The 17,780-nt window shown below is 41.7% G+C and overlaps 1 protein-coding gene across 2 annotated transcripts in view; it reads left to right on the top strand.

Moving 5' to 3' along the window:
* WDR26 (WD repeat domain 26) overlaps positions 1-9,720 on the top strand; it is a 57,734-nt gene extending 48,014 nt beyond the window's left edge. For both annotated transcript variants that reach the window (XM_049776472.1, XM_049776471.1), the window contains exon 14: positions 5,045-9,720. In XM_049776472.1, coding sequence (XP_049632429.1) covers positions 5,045-5,070 — 26 coding nt within the window. In that variant the 3' untranslated portion in view covers positions 5,071-9,720. The remainder of the gene's footprint in view (positions 1-5,044) is intronic.
* Positions 9,721-17,780: the final 8,060 nt, after the last annotated feature.

Raw genomic sequence — 17,780 nt, 5'->3', positions numbered from 1 at the left:
TATTTTTTTTGAGTCACACCCAGCTCAGGGGTTACTCCTGGTTCTTCACTCAGAAATCACTCCGGGGGACCATATGGGATGCCTGGATTCAAACCACCGTCCTTCCGCATGCAAGGCAAACGCCCTGTCTCTATGCTATCTCTCCAGCCCCCATCTTATTTAGTCATTTATCTAGAACAGACACTTCTAAAGTCTTAACTGAAAATCTTGTTTCGACATACCCAAAATGATTTATCCTGTGATATGCATGATAATTACCCAATGTACAAATTTTGAACAACTTTAAATAATCTTGACTGTGGAGCTTATGCTTGATTAAATTCTTGTTTCAACATCATATACTTTACTGACAGGGAAAGAAAAGAGACTTAATCATGAATCTAAGTCTAGAGAAATAGTAGTGGATAGGACTCGTGGCTTGCACCCTTGATCCCATGCACCCCATATGGTTTTCATTACTAATTTGAGTGCAGATCCAGGAATGCAGGACCCTTAGCATCATAAGATGTGCCTTCCCTCAGAAAAATTTTTGTTGTTGTTGGTTTTTTTGGTCCACATCTGGCAGTGCTCAGGGATTACTTCTGGCTCTACACTCAGAAATTGTTCCTGGCAGGTGTGGAGGACCATATTGCGTGCTGAGGGTGGAACCTGGGTTCATCTTGGGTTGGCCAAGTTTGAGGCAAATGCCCTACTGCTGTGCTATCACTCTGGCCTCCCAAAATATAAAAATTTTGAAGAATAAAGTTATGGCCAGAGCAATAGCATAGCAGGGAGGGTGTTTGTCCTGCACGCAGCCAACCCAGGTTCCCTAGCATCCAGTATGGTCCCCCATGCCTACCAGGAGTGATTCCTAAGGCAGCCAGGAGTAACCTGGTATAACTACTGGGTGTAGCCCAAACAAATAAGTAAATCCATGAATCTATGTCAAGCAGTATATTAGCCCTTTTATATCTATGTGTATACTTAAACATAACCCTTCACAATCTCATAAAAAAAAGTTTTGCCTTCATTTCTGTGGGTGAGAAAACTTAAGCATAGTAATACCAAATGCTGCATTCTTAAAACTTTGGTCTGAAAGGTTTTTCCACTGTTGTCAAACACTTGAATATAAAGACCAAAGGCAGGCTAACCTGAATTGAACACAAGTATGAGATTTTTTTTTTTTTTTTTTTTTTTTTTGGGTCACACCCGGCAGTGCTCAGGGGTTATTCCTGGCTCCAGGCTCAGAAATTGCTCCTGGCAGGCACGGGGGACCATATGGGACACCGGGATTCGAACTGATGACCTTCTGCATGAAAGGCAAACGCCTTACCTCCATGCTATCTCTCCGGCCCGATGAGATATTTTAAGTAAATGCCTTGTTGCTCTTTTTTCAGGTAGAGGAAATAAGTTATTTCATGTTGCACTTAAGTAATTTACCTTAAAAAAAGTAGTATCTATTTTATTCACATTTTGTCCCAGTGAAATGATTATTTTATAAGTTAACTTAGGGGTCCGGAGAGATAGCACAGCGGTAGGGTGTTTGCCTTGCATTGGCCAACCTGGGTTTGATCCCCAACATCCCATATGGTCCCCCGTGCCTGCCAGGAACCAGGAATAAACTGAGTGTCACCAGGTGTGACCCAAAACAAACAAAAAAAAAAAGTTAGGGGCTGGAGATAGCACAGCAGTAGAGCATTTACCTTGCACCAGTCCAGGTCGGATGGTGGTTCAAATTCTGGCATCCCATATGGTCCCCTGTGCCTGCAAGGAGCGATTTCTGAGCTCAGAGCCAGGAGTAACCCCTGAGCACCATCGGGTATGACCGGAAAAAAAAAGTTAATCCCAATAGAGGGAATGTTTCTGGGTAGTATGTATGTTTTTAAAAAGTAGGTTTTGGGGGCCAGAGCAGTGGTGCGGAGCGGTTAAGGTATCTCACTTGCCAGCGCTAGTTCTAGCCTAGGACAGACCATGGTTTGATCCCCCGGCATCCCATATGGTCCCCCAAGCCAGGAGCGATTTCTGAGTGTATAGCCAGGAGTGACCCCTGAGCGTCACTGGGTAGGGCCCCCCTAAAAAAAAGAAAGTAGGTGTTGGGGCCGGAGCAATAGCACAGTGGTAGGGGGTTTGCCTTTCACGCAGCTGACCCAGGACGGACATGAGTTTGATCCCTGGCATCCCATATGGTACCCCCAAGCCAGGAGCAATTTCTGAGCACATAGCCAGAAGTAACCTCCAAGCGTCACCAGGTGTGGCCAAGACCCCCCTCCCCAATGGGTTTTGTGCAATAAAACGTGATCAGATCATCATGGCTGATGAGAAAAGCAGCTAAAGTAGAGAGAAAAGCCTGAAGAGTGCATGGGTGAGGCTGCAGCTAGAGCTCAGTGGTCGTGCACATACTGCAAGGAGAAGGCCCAGGTTCAGTCCCCAAGATCCTCCTCCCTCCATAGATTAAACAGTTTTTATAAAAATACAGTGGGGGCCAGAGAGATAGCATGGAGGAGGTAAGGCGTTTGCCTTTCATGCAGAAGGACGGTGGTTCGAATCCCAGCATCCCATATGGTCCCCCGAGCCTGCCAGGAGGGATTTCTGAGCCTAGAGCCAGGAGTAACCCCTGAGCGCTGCCGGGCATGACCCAAAAACCAAAAAAAAAAAAAAAGAATACAGTGGCCAAAAGTTTTGCGAACTACTGCTACTTAGAACCTTGAATGGTCTTTTCTAATATTCCTTTGGAAAATTAGCTAAAACCACAGATCTGGGACTGAGTGATAGCACAACTGATAGGGTGTTTTCCTTGCACACAGCCAACCCAGATTCAATCCTTGAGCGTGCCAGGTCCCCTGAGCCTGCCAGGAAAGATCTCTGAGCACAGAGCCTGAACTAACCCCTGAGCAATTCCGGGTATGGCCCAAAAGAAAAAGAAAATTTATAAATCTGATCTCTTATCCTGTTCAGGTTTCTCAGCCCTTTCTTTTTTTTTTCTTTTGGTTTTTGGGCCACACCCGGTGGTGCTCAGGGGTTACTCCTGGCTGTCTGATCAGAAATAGCTCCTGGCAGGCACGGTGGAACATATGGGATACGGGGATTCAAACCAACCTCCTTAGGTCCTGGATCGGCTGCTTGCAAGGCAAAAGCCGCTGTGCTATCTCTCCGGGCCCTCTCAGCCCTTTCTTTTTTTGTTTTGGTTTGGTTTTTGGGTCACACTCGGCAACGCTCAGGTGTTACTCCTGGCTCTGTGCTCAGAAATCACTTCTGGCAGACTCGGGGGACCATATGGGATGCTGAGATTCAAACCACTGACCCTCTGCATGGCAGGCAAACACCTTACTTCCATGCTATCTCTCCAGCCCCATTCTCAACCCTTTCTAAGGTAGATGCTATATAGCTTACACTAATGATTACATGTCTTTCCAATTATTTTTTTAAGTATTTTTCTTAAAATGAACATGTGAAGCAGGAATTTGGGCACATACTAATCAGTTTACCTTGTAAGTGATTACTTTAGATAAATCTTTGAGAATTTGTTTCATGGAAACTTGGTATCATTTTGAATATTCCATATAGGGAGGTGAGCCATATTTAGATTAATTCAGCAACATATTCTTTGTATATTGGCAATTGAGGTAGAACCCTAAAGATGATTTTCATTTAAACACTTGTTTATGCAGAAACATTCTAGGGTCATTTTTCCTTGACTTGAGAACTTTTGTTTTTAATTATTGATTTATCTGGAACAGAATTTTTTTGTTGTTTTTTTTTTTCCTTTGGTTTTTGGGGACACACACGGTGGTGCTCAAGCATTATCCCTGGCTTTGTGCTCAGAAATAGCTCCTGGCAGGCTCAGGGGACCATATGGGATGCCAGAGATAATTATACTCGGGTTCTTCCCAGGTAGGCTGCATGCAAGGCAAACGCCCAACCGCTGTGCTATTGCTCCAGCCCCCTGGAACAGAAATTTTAAATATATGTGTGTAGTTTAGATATATACAGATGCATAGGCATAGATAAGGGTTCAATCATTATAACAGCTTCAGTGGACTTTTTTGGGGGTGGGGATCACACCCAGCAACACTCAGGGGTTATTCTGGCTCAGCGGTCAGAAATCACTGCTGGCAGGGTTGGGGGGCCATATGGGATGCTGGGAATTGAACCCGAGTCCATCCGGGGTTGGCTGCATGCAAGGCAAAGGCCCTACCACTGTGCTATCGCCCCTGCCTTTTCAGTGGTCATTTAAATAATGCTTTATGTGACTTCCTTTCTAAAGAGAATTTGCTGGGGCCAGCATGTCTTACAGCTGACCCAAGATTCAATCCCTGGTCACCCAAGCCCACCAGGAATAATCTTAGCACTGCCAGTTATGACCAAAAAAAGAATCAAGCAAACACAAAAAGACTTTTTTTTTCTAGCAATACCCAAATATTGTGTTTAGTTTTGGGGAAATGTATTAAATAGGACATGAGATTTGGGGTAACTATTTCAAGGTTTATTTAAAAGCATGAGATTGCAGGTGCCACAGATGTTAGTATAAAGGTTTGAGTGTTTTCATAGTATGTAGCCAATTCCATTGATGCTCAGGTACTGTAATGGTCTGCCTAGCACTACCGGTGATCCCTGAGTACAGATCCAGGACCTAGACATTAGTTGCAGGTGGCCCAAAAAACAAACAAACAAACAAACACCAAAGTGCCAGATTTCCAGGGCCTGGGAATGTAAATCAGAGCACTTGCATTGGATGTGATTTGATTTTAAACACCACCAAAAATAAATAAAATAAAGTGGGTTCCAGTAAATCTGTATCCAGTATTCAAAATAATTGTATTCATGAGTTTAAACTGCAATATAGTCCATAATAATTGTGTCAAAGTCTGTGAAAACAACAATAATTTGATCTGGTCATTGTTTTTAATGTTATATTTTATAATACACTAATTTAAATTTTTCTAACCAATGATTCTTTCTCTTTGTCTCTTTCTCTCTCTCTCTCTCTCTCTCACTCACTCTCACTCACCCCGCCTTCTTTCTCTCATCCCACCCCCACTATTATATCCATCTTGTCTTCATTCAGAGGAATGCAGTAGCATGGATAGTTGATGGCGCATTTGGAGCAGACGACTTCTGTTTAACTTAAAATTAGTCGTATTTTTAATGGCTTGGGATTTGGTGCAAACAAACATGATTGATAGCTGGACAGACATGCTCGTCATGAAAAAAAAAAAGAACCATTTCTGAAGCCCGATCGGGGCCAAACATTTACACCTTGCTTCATAGTAACCAGTTGAGATGAAGCACGTCGTTAGAACGTTGTTGGACACCATGTTGAATTATCCCCCCATCGGTCGTGAAGAACTGTGCTACATTCAGGCTTACCCATTGAACTCAGTATATATATTTTTCCCTCCTGCCTTTTGTCTGGTGGGATACCATTCTTGTTGCTCTTCTGTGTAATGAAGTTTAAATGCTTGTTTGGAAAACTTTATTTAACAGTTTAGAAGGCTTGATAGAAAGAGTGCATTAGTCTGAAGAGTATACATTGGCTAGGAAAGAATTTCTTTCTTCTGTTTCTCCGAATCTTTCCGCCTTATTTAGCTTGAGATCTTTGCAGCTTGGTTCATGGATTCTAGCCTTGCCCGTTGCGCAGATATACTGATCCAGATGATAAACCAGTGAACTATGTCAAAAGCACTCTCAATATTACATTTGACAAAAAGTTTTGTACTTTTCACATAGCTTGTTGCCCCGTAAAGGGTTAACAGCACAATTTTTTAAAAATAAATTAAGAAGTATTTATAGGATTAAAGTGACTTCATTTGTATACATTTGGAATCTAAACCAGCTTAAAAACAGTTTCCTCTATGACTTAGATATGCAGTATAACTGATGCTCTTCTGGAATACCACACAAGTCATGGTCAGAAACAGTGCTCAAAAAAACATTACACAAGAAATTTAGAGTAATCCATGGAAGGCTTTCCCCTTTTGTTTTTATTCCTCGAGAAATATCAGTACCTGATGTGGAAGAAGTTTAAGATTCAAAAGGAGAATTTTTAAATAACCAACACAAGATCAGTAATCTGTTTAGATTTTCAGCAGAACTTATTTGAAGTTCTCAACCTGGGACTCACTTGTGTGTGATATTGCAAGAGTAGGAATCAGCAGATATAATCACCTTGGAACTTTAGAGTATAATTGTTTGTTAGAACAATTCAGAAGGCTACATACTTAAACTGGGTTTAGAACCTCCTAATCATTTCTCTTAATTGCCCTTAATGTTTTGACACGTAGGGAGACAAATTTAAAATAAAGCCCTCCTTTGTTTTTCAGATATTGCCATACCAAACCTCATTCTAAACTGGTGCTGTGGATAGTCTTTCCTTCTCCCCTCCTCTTTTACTTTAAGGGAAGGTTTCCTTCATGGAAAAAGCACTTTTAATTGTAAGAATTTCACATTTAATATAAGCCAAATAAATGCCTGATGTTCACATTGTGCTTTTAGGAACCCCATTAAAGCTGAATACAACATACTTAGTCTCCTCTGAAGTCCCCTTTTTTCTAGAGAGAATATATATGGTGACCATAGCTGTTGCATTGGAAAGAAGAGTTAGGGGTAGCCCCAAAATAAGATTCGGGTAAAGAAAGAACTTTGTGAGTTCCTCTTTAAGCCCAGCCAAGTCTGTACTATATTACTACTATGAATAGACTCCTTCTGTATACACGGAGAGGTTTACTTGGATCAGAATTTTCCCCCTGGGGGTAGAGTAGGGAGACCGACCGTAGTAGCAGGGAGAGAGGACGGAGGACAGTCGAGAGGGAGAGAGAGGGAGGGAGAAGAAACACAATTGGCCTTAAAATAGCACAGATTCTCCTGGGAATCCTAAGAGAAAAACGGCATCATGGTCAGCAGATCATTAGATTGGTATGTAAAAGATTTCTTTAAGCTCCATTTTGCAGAGACCACCACTTAGAGAATCAAGAATTCCTGTTTTGATACGTCTTAAGTTAAAAGAACTCTGTTACAGTTTATCTGGTACTTCATTTTTCTTAACTAAAATTAATTTTTACTTTAAGCTTGAATAAAAATCTTCATTGATGACTGTATATAATTCAGTGGAAACTTCTCTTTACCTCAGTACAGTTTAAACCATTCATATTTTAAGTGATCCATGTATACCTTGAAGCCATTAATAAACCCCTGTCTCTACAGTAACATCACCAACAAATGTGGGCATAGAAACTCCACAGCTGTTTACAAATGTGGTTACAGTGTGCTATGGTACATTTGTAACATCCACTGAGATTTGCACCCACTGGGCAATTTGGCCCTAAGATTCTGCTATTCTCATCCAACCACTCCCAAAATCTGAGTTTTCAGAGTGCTTCTGAAGGACAGTAAATTTTTTAAAAAGGGAGTAAAAGTGAGGCACTCCTGCAAGAACATTAACTCCTTTAAAATGGAGTGATAACTATGCAAAGGTTTCTGTAGCCGCTAGGTGAGTTTGTTTTCCAGGTCTGTCTTAACTGGCAGCTTCCTCATACTGGTACCCTGCTGTGCCAATTTGCTACAAACGTCTTCTTTCATGCATTTGCCATGCAGTGACTGCTGGAATGATTAAGTAAATGAAGGAGTCTAGGACTTGATGGTACAAAGAACCTGGTAGCGGAATGGTCCAATCCATAGCTATTAACTGAAAACTTGACAGTGCTATTGTCTTTGTGTAGACACGAGAATGCTATCAAGCCAGTCGCAACATACTAACGTACAAATTGAAAAGTACCAATACTTTTTGCACATAGATCAAAATAGAATGGAGATTTTGTACTCCAAAAAAATCAGGTTAGTAGGCTCATTTCCATGTGCTTAAAAATGTTTTGTTATTCATTGATTAAGGGCTAGAGCAACTATGAAATTTAATGTCTTTCCTCCAAATAAGTGGTTATCAATAGTACGACTAGATTGGGGATTCCCAAGATTGGTTGGGGGGTGATGATCAAGAATTACAATGGAGAATTAGGAGGAATGACTTCAGTATTGGTTTGTGTATTTTATTAGTGTTCATGCCAAGTTACATTAATGTTACTCTTATTGGCCAGGTCAATACTAAGCCAGGTAAGTCGTTTAAACAGGAAATTTCATTTGCAGATGTCCCTGAAAATTGGCACGTTTTAGTGGGTGGAAAATAAAAAAGAATTACCTAACTTTAAACTAGAATCCAGTTGAAATGGAAAAATTCCGATTTTTGTCCTTTCCTTTGCCATTTAAATCAGTAGTAATGATTCTAGTAATGATTTTTATTATTACAAGTGTACTCCCACATGAGTGGCATTCCATGACATTAATAGAAAACCCTTTTTCCCCTTCCCTTCCCCATCTTGGAATTTTCTTTTTTAGGATGTTGGTTCCTGCACACAAGAACTGACCCTATCACCTCTGCTGACAGTGGTAAATGTCTCCTACATCTCTTGAAAGGGAACTATCCATGTCAGTTTCTTTCACAGCAGAAGAATGGCTGCTTATGAATGGGGAGGAAAGAAGACATTTTTCTTAATATCCTTTTTGTCCCAATTCTAAAATCTATAAGTATCTTGATTTGATTTTACTTTAGACGTAAGCAACTCTTCCCCGAGGGTTGCTCTCCAAAATCCTCCATTTCAAAATTAACATCTGACTTAATATAAACTGTTGACTTTCAAAGAAGAGGCGAATTTACATTTACACTTAGACACTTTCTAAAAACAGGGTGAACTTAATTGAAATTTTTCAGTGTTGTTAAGCTATTGTTATAGTAGCTGCCCTATAGTTGCAAAACGAAACTATTAAAACCCATCCCCCCTATCTACTTAATCCAGATAGCCTGGATTTGATGAAACATAGTATAAAAATGTGTGTGTGTGTATGTGTGGATATGCGTGGGTGTTGTGTGTCTGTGGAAGAGAGAGTACTTAATTCACAAAAAGTCCTGGAAACAGCTCTTCTAGGCTCTTGTCAATTTTACTAAGTCTGTGCACATGTCAAGTGCCCTCTCTCAACTTAAGATTTGGTTAATACTGGTATATTTTTATAAGATTGAAATTGTGTCCCCATCTTTAACTTAAGACATTTTCATTATCAGGGTCAATGTGCTAAAACTGAATCATAACATTTTTAGGCACAGATGGAAAAAAAAAGTGTTCTTGGCTCCTTGAAAATGTATGTGTGTAGCAAGGGGAGGGGACTAGACCCACAAACGCATGTATGTACTTACAAACCAAGCTGTAGAGATCGAGAAAAGAACTTAATACGTGTTGATCTCAAGATTTCTAAATTGTCAAGATTTACATGGCATTGTGGTGGAACTAGTTAACACTTAGAGCTTTTGGTATGTAATAACTATGTACTATGGACTGGTTAAATGTTCCAGAGGATTGTGTTCTTAAATTTGGGGGAGGGGTTGTTTATAACTGCCTCTCAGAGTATACTTAGTAGTTAAAATTTCTTTGCTTTATTATTTCATTAAAGCATAAAAAACTTCAGGTCTCTGATATTTATTTTCACTTGTTCTACTAATTATTTACAAAACACCCTTTGTTAACTTTTTATTTTATAAATGTATATTAAATGTCTTTAATTTTTGTTTAATTGAAACTTCTTTAACTTTTATTTGCTTTCCTGGGAATTTTTTTTAATACACTTTTTCCATGTCAGTGCATAGCACTTAACCAATCATTTGTATTCCCTTTCAACCTAATAAACAGAATGAGTAACTAATTCTTGATGTGTTAAATCTAATAGCCATTAATTTGATTGCTTAAATGATACTATTTTACTTAAAACAACTGATTAGGTGGATTTGAATTTTATATTTTATATTTAGGCTTATCTGTTAGTCATAACAGCTTCCATATATATGTGTGTGTGTATGCAAGTATGTGGCTAGTATGCAATCATAAGTTGATTTAGAATAACAAAAAGGCAATTACCCAACTTTGTTCAGAAATACTGCACTAAACTAAAAATGTAGGCATTGAATACGTTGACTAGTAAAGAAAATACAATTCCAATTTGAAACTAAAATATACTTCATAAAAGTACATTTGGGGGATTTTGAATTTTAGTTTTCTTGGGGGGGGGGGGAACCTGACAATACTTGGGACTCCAAGTGCTAGGAATGGAACCTGGTCCGCTCATCTCTACGTTAATGTTTTCTAAAATGGTGGCACTGGACTTCGGACATCTTTAATTCTGAGGCTGATGCTTTTAACCCGAGTCCAAGTACATGTGAAACTCAACTGAAGAGGCTGGACCAATAGCATGGCAGGTAAAGTGCTTGCCTTGCACCACCCCTAAGCTCACCAGGAGTAAATCCTAAGTGCAGGGCCAGGAGTAGCTCTTGAGCATCACCCACTGTGGCCCAAAACAAAAACTGCAAAGGTGTCCCTTTAGTGGTGCAGGACCAGGTGCCAGGAAGAGAGCCGGGCCTCCCACGCAAAAGCTTGCTTCGGTCCTTTGAACTAAATTTTTTTCAACTTGAACATTTATGAGCGCCCTTTGACACTTGTAGAGCACGTGGTGCATGGAGGTTGCACATCAGATGGAAGTGCTCGCACTGGGCTTCTGGCTTCTGGGCTTGTAGTTTGTTGTGCAATTTGCACAAACCTTAATGCAGCCCAGCCAACAAGCTCAGTACTTGACACCTGCACAACAGTTGTTCTGCATCATTTGCTCTATCCCCGCCTCCCTCCATGTTTCTGACCTTTTGTCTTGTACTATTACTCTTGGCCTGTAGTGGCCACCTTGGAAAAAAATGAACAAAGACTTGTCAAATATAGGGGAAAAGTCAGAGCAGTAGTACAGCAGGTCGGAAGTTTACCTTGCACATGGCAGACGGATTTGATCTCTGACATCCAATTGGTCCCCCAGCATTATCTGGTGTGACTCAAAAACAAAGATGAAAAGCCTAAGGACCTACGTGACTGATTCTAATCAACTGCTTAAAGAAGAAAACGAGACTTAACAACAAAAGACTTCTCCATAGTTTGCTTCAATTAAAACAATATGAAATTTTATAAATTGTAATTAAAGTTGGGTGTTTTGGGGGGGACACACCATAAGTTCCACCTCTCCCATAAATGCCATGTGTTTGCTTATTGAAACTGGTAAAGTAGGAAATTATCAAGTAATTTGGATTAGTCCTGTCAACATTAAACGAGTATCGTGGGGCCGGAGAGATAGCACGGAGGTAAGGCGTTTGCCTTTCATGCAGGTCATCAGTTCAAATCCCTGTGTCCCATATGGTCCCCCGTGCCTGCCAGGAGCAATTTCTGAGCATGGAGCCAGGAATAACCCCTGAGCACTGCCGGGTGTGACCCAAAAACCACACACACACACAAAAAAAAACTTGAGTATCTTACAAAATCCATCAGCGGCTTTGCCTTGCCCTGCAAGCTGCTTTCTTTTGTAGGGATACAATAGAGCCAAACTTACTAGCTTCAACTCTCACTCAATTAGCCATCCAACCTGTGAAATAGGCTGTTGACTAAGTCATTTGATAAGGTCAGATTCTGGGGCCAGAATGTGGCTGTGTTACAACATGTCTTGTGTGAATACTGGGCATCAGAACATAGTCCTCTCTTCCCCCTTCCCAGCTAATTCCTCTGCCCAGCAAGTGCTGAGGGTGACAATGCCCACCTCTGCCTGGTCCAACCTAACAATATCTTTGGGGGCCACACCCAGCTTTACCTAAGGGTTTTTCCTGGCTCTGCAATCAATTATTACTCGTGGCAGTGCTTGGGGAATCAGGTGAAATGACAGAAATAGAATCGAAGTAGGCCTGTTCAAGGCAAGCTCCCTACCCACTCTATCACTCTAGCCCCACAACTATTTTTTTAAATTCGGGCACTAGAAGAAAATTTGTTCCTTGACTAACTTGATTCTATGATGCAAGCTCCTTCCACATTCAAGGCCTGGTTTCTTGCTCCAAAATATGTAACTAAGAATAAGCCTAAGTGCATCAAAAATAGATAAAGAGGGCCGAAAAGATAGCATAGCGATTGGGCGTTTGCCTTGCACGAGGTCAACCTGAACGGACCCAGGTTCAATACCATATGGTCCTCAAAGTGCAGAGCCAGAAGTAACCTGAGTGCCAATGGGTGTGACCCAAAAAAGGGGAAAAAAAAAAAAGACAAGGGCTAGAGAAATGCAGCAGGTAAGGCACTTGCCGTTCAATTCCCCAGTATCCCATATGGTTCCCTGAGCACTGCCAGAAGTAAGCCCTAAGAGCTAACAAAATAGCTCCAAAAAGTAAAGCATAGACCAGTACCAGAGAGATAGTATAGTGGATAAGGTGCTTGCCTTGCAAATGGCCGACCAGGGTTCAACCCTCAGCATCTTAACATATTCCCCCTGTGCCACCAGGAGTGATTCCTGAGTGGAGCCAGGTGTAGCAAAAAAATAATAATAATTAATTGCATCAAACCCATTAGGTCAACAACAAAGAGGCAGATCAGGAGTAAAAAGGCTGGTGTTTAAGCATCTAACCAGGCCCAGGACTGAAGTAATAGCACAGTGTTTGCTTTGCATGTGGCCAACCCAGGTTCAATCCCCAGCATACCATATGGTCCCCCACTCTGCCAGGAGTAATTTCTGAGCACAGAGCCAGGAGTAGCCCTGAATATCGCTGGATATGACGCAAAACAAAACAAAATAATATTACAGGCGCTCTCAAAATCTCACAGGTTGCTCCATCAAAGAACAGGAATTGAGTATTTGTTAAACTCACATTTCTACTAGATCATCCTGTCTAGTGGGAACTATATAGATAAAACCAAGATTGCCCCACAATGGATGTAGCAAACCAAATTCACAGCAGAGGAAGCCACAAACTTGCTCACACTCAGCTAGCTGGATCCATTCATCCACCCCTCATTCTTCCCCACTCAGTGTCTTAAGAGAAGCAACTGAAAACAAACAGCTTTTATAAAGGAATTTATTCAAAAAAGCGGTTTGAACTCCATCCCAGGTTAGCTCAGTGAATAATCACTTTAATGTCTATGATCCTGGCATTACTGTGATGAGCCCAATTCACAACAGTAACAAAGGCTTTGAACAAGACTTGTATAATTAAAACATCCCAAAATTGACTATTCCCTTTTAGCATTTTCAGAGAATATGGTTTAAAACTGAAAGACTTCAACAACCCCTCAGAAAGTCAGAATAGCCCATTCAATAGTCTTGTTAACCAAAGTTTCAATATAGCACAGATCTCTTTTCTTTGGGGAAATGGGGTTCTGGGCCACACCCAGCTTCCCTCAGGGTTACTCCTAGCTCTGACTCAAAAATCTCTCCTGGCAGGCTCGGGACCATATGGGATGCCAGGGATCAAACCCAGGTCGGCCACATGCAAGGCAAATGCCCTCCCTGCTGTGCTATCACTCTGGCCCCCAGCACATATATTTCTATCTTTGTTATAATATACAGCAAAATAGGACATTTGGCTAAAAGTAAATTCAGGTGGCAGAAATCTAGACAATTTTCTAAATAAATAGAGAATTTTTAAATTCAACCTCTCTACCTGTGGCCTCTTTATATATATATCAGAGCAAGTTTATTGGCATTTCAAGGACAATGACACCTAATACATAATATTCTTCACATTTTTTTATTCTGAGAAGAGCGTGAGAAAAAACAATTGGGCCGAAGAGATAGTACAGTGGTAGAGAGTTTGCCTTGTACACAGCCAACCCAGGACAGATGGTGGTTCGAACCCCGGCATCTCATATGGTCCCCCGTGCCTGCCAGGAGTGATTTCTGAGCACAGAGCCAGGAGTAATCCCTGAGCGTGCCGCCGGGTGTGACCCCCCCCCCCAAAATCAACAATTTTCTAGTTTGGCATGTCTTAAAACATTTCATCACATCTTGAAAGCAAGAGGTGGGCTTTGATTCCGTTGTTCCATAGTTGCTTCTCTGACACAGGGACACTAGTCAGATTTTGTGGCCAGAGCAACAGAACAACACAATCAGATTTACTTGTTCGTTCACATTATTTATTGTTCTTGTGATCAGAGTGTAGCAGGAAGAAATACAGATGAGAATAAAGGGGTTCTCTGCCCTCCAGGAGCGTACAGTCTAGTTGTAGACAGAAGGGGATACAAGTAAATGTCCATTCCAGAGAGAAAGTACAGGGTGTCACAGGAGACAAAGTTTCACGGGAAGTATTCTTGGTTCTCAACTTCAGGGCAGGCTGGAGGAAGCTGATTTGGACTCTGCACTAGCATCAGTGTGGCTGTGAGCCATAAAGGAACCTGCTAAAGGAAGCTGCCACTTTGATAAAGTGAGATCTCTAAGCCATGGCATCCTCAGCATTCTGACATGAGATGCCAGTCCTTGCCAAGGACACCTGTTACCACAGAAAAGATGTGGGGAAAGAAAGGGGGAAATGACAAAACAAAGATAAAAAGAATGTGCACGTAGAGCTCCCATCACCACCTACACCGATAGGGCTCTAAGTATTGCTTTCAGGAATCATCCGAGAAAAGCAATAATACAAAAGAGCAAACTCTGGGCTCACCACAGGATTCCAGAAGAAATTTCCAGATTTTAGGAGTCTTTTCTATCTTTAAGATGAAAAATTTGGGCCGGAGAGATAGCATGGAGGTAAGGCATTTACTTTTTATGCAGGTCATCAGCTCGAATCCCGGCATCCCACATGGTCCCCGGAGCCTACCAGGAGCGATTTCTGAGCGTGGAGCCAGGAGTAACCCCTGAGCACTGCCGGGTGTGACCCCAAAACCAAAAAAAAAAAAAAAAGATGAAAAATTTGAGGGCCAGAGAAATAATACAGCAGGTAAGGCACTGCTTGACATGCATGTGGCTGACCTGAGTTAGCCTCCTGGCACATTTGGTCTTCCGAGGCACACCAGGAATAACCTGGAGCAACCAGGAGTAAGCCTTGAGCACCACCAGGTGTGGTCCAAGCACAGAAAATGAGCCATTAGCACCTTCACCACTGCTTTTACCCTCTTCAGATAATTTTAGGAACACCTTAAAAAAAAAAAAAAACTGGTACTTATGATTTGCATGGTTGAGACTCCGTGTTCAATCCAGGCATCAAAACACCCTGAAATATAAAGAAACCAAGGAGATGGCTTAAAGGATCAGAGAGGTTGCTTCACTGAGGGCTTGATCCTCAGCACCAAAGGGAGTAGCCCCCAGCACTGCCAGGTGTGATTTCCCACAAAATAAAAAAGCTAAGAAAGTGTGTGGGGGGTGGGGGTGACCTAGCTGGAGCTGTGATTCAAGGTCAGGTCCTTGGATTCAGTCCCCAGTATTACATGGCCCCTACAATAAAGGTAAATATTTTTTAAATTTTAATAATAAAATCAAAAAACATAAAGGTTAACACCTTTTGAACTTTGATCAGATGACAATACAAGACAGGCGCTTTCATTTGTTTTCAACCACAGTTAACGTTTCGACAAAAAGTTCCTGTCTGCTCTTCCTGTTCTAGAAAAGGCCCCTTTCAGATTTACTCAGTTTCCACACCGGATATCTGACACACAATGTATACACTGAAAGTCAGAGGCAGTGTCCCCTACATGATTTGGTTATTAGGAATACTTCATTATCATTTCTCAGCCTTTTTGCTAAGCTCAATTGTAGAAATACTTGAATAAAAACCAACATTTGAATCAAAAGTCCTCTCCTACTTGTGGGTGTCTTGAAGTGGCTTATCTCTGTTTTAAGAAGTTAAATTCTCAAATGGCTTCATTAATGGTAAAGCACTACACCGAGGCACTAGAAGTTAGGCAGAGTAAAGGAACTTCAAAGCAAAACAAAAACCACCACAAAGATACAAGATACCAAAAAAAAAAAATCCTCTACATTCAAGTTTCTTGGCTCTTTGCCTTGCAAAAACAAGTTAACCACGAGGAGTTCTGGGGCCCCAAAGAGAACAGAACTTTGCCTACCATTTTACTGTGCTTTTACTGGCCAGGGCAGTGCTCTCAACCTTGAAATGTGAATCTAGCTATGTAGTTTTGCATGGTAGTTCCCTGGCCTCGGCCAAAAACTAGACAGACCTATTCTGAGACAAGGACATGCAACATTTGATATTTTGATATCTATCTCCAGAGAGTGAGTAATAGCATTTGGCCTCTACTCTCATACATAGACAACATTAAGAAAAGCACAAATAACTCTGGGAGTAAAGTGAACTGACAGGCTTGCTCTACCCAGCAAAGACAGGAAGCTCACCATTCTCTACTGCAGGAGTTTATCGCCATAGCTTTAAGAAGCTGGTCTGCTTAAGTATTGCCATGTTAATGAAGTGGCTTTTGAATTGGCTCTCAGAAGTCTCTGTGAAGCAGGACCTATGTGGTGTGGCTTGTCCAGCACAAAGCAGTGCACTGAGGCTCAGTTCACTGACACTGAATGTGGCCAATCCTGTGTTTTGTTGGCAGTGCTGGGGATCAAACTCAGGGTCTCACACATGCAAAGAAAGTACTCAACACTTAGCCACATCCCCAACCCAATCCTGCTTCTTACCTGATGCGCACCCTTCCTCTTGAATGACCTCTGCAAGCCGATTCAAATATGTCTCTAAGATAGCAGATGCAATGGGCTCACTTAGAACCCCAAAACAAAGCAAGAGCCAGTGTAAGTGTGAGACTGAGAGTGATTATGGAGGGAGTGACTTTTTAATAAAATTTCTTTAGGGACTGGAGAGATAGCATGGAGATAAGGCGTTTGCCTTCCATGCAGGACAGTGGTTCAAATCCCGGCATCCCATATGGTCCCCAGAGCCTGCCAGGAATGATTTATGAGCTCTTATCCAGGAGTAACCCAGGAGTAACCCGAGTGCTTCCAGGTGTGATCTAAACCTCCCCCCACAAAGAAGTTATTTAAATTGGGGGGGGGTGTTGTTTCTTTTAACGAGTAAAATGCATTGTACCTGGACAAATACTGAAGATTCCACAAACTGTGAAAAGAAAGAATACTTTTATTTTGGTTTATGGTCTATGCCTGGTGGTGCTCAGGAGTTCTTTCTGGCTCTGCACTCAGGAATCACTCCTGGCAGATTCAGGGACCATATGGAATGCCAGGATTCGAACCCAGGTTGGCTGCATGCAAGGCAAATGCCCTACCCACTGTGCTATCGCTCAGCCCCAGAACGCATTAATTTTGAAATATAACTTTTTATTAATATACCTCCTTTGGTTTGGGTGGGTTTTTTTGCTTTTGTTTTTGTTTTTTTGGGTTTTTTTTTGTTTTTTGCTATACCTGGTTATGCTCAGGTTACTCTTGGTTCTATGCTCAGTGATCACTGGTGGTGGTACTTGGAAGGACCATATGGGAATCTGGGGATCAAACCTACATTACCTGCATGCAAGACCCGTTCTCTCTCTCCAGCCCCAATATGTTAAGATTCTTTTTTTTTTTCTTTTTTTGGTTTTTGGGCCACACCCGGCAGTGCTCAGAGGTTACTCCTGGCTGTCTGCTCAGAAATAGCTCCTGGCAGGCATGGGGGGGACCATATGGGACACCGGGATTCGAACCAACCACCTTTGGTCCTGGATCGGCTGCTTGCAAGGCAAACGCCGCTGTGCTATCTCTCCGGGCCCATGTTAAGATTCTTAGGAAGACTTTCAGTTAATAGTGCAATAGATTTTTTTTTTTTTTTTTTTTTTGGTGAGCAAGAACCATGCCCATCAATGTTCAGGGGTTTCTCCTGGCTCTGTACTCAAGAATCATTACTGAGGCCAAAGAGATAGCATGGAGGTAAAGCATTTGCCTTGCATGCAGAAGGTCGGTGATTCGAATCCCGGCATCCC

The sequence above is a fragment of the Suncus etruscus genome, chromosome 7 (assembly GCF_024139225.1).
Source record: "Suncus etruscus isolate mSunEtr1 chromosome 7, mSunEtr1.pri.cur, whole genome shotgun sequence".
In the NCBI taxonomy this organism is placed as follows: domain Eukaryota; kingdom Metazoa; phylum Chordata; class Mammalia; order Eulipotyphla; family Soricidae; genus Suncus; species Suncus etruscus.
The sequence above is the reverse complement of the archived record's forward strand: the minus strand, read 5'-3'. Positions and strand labels throughout refer to the sequence as shown.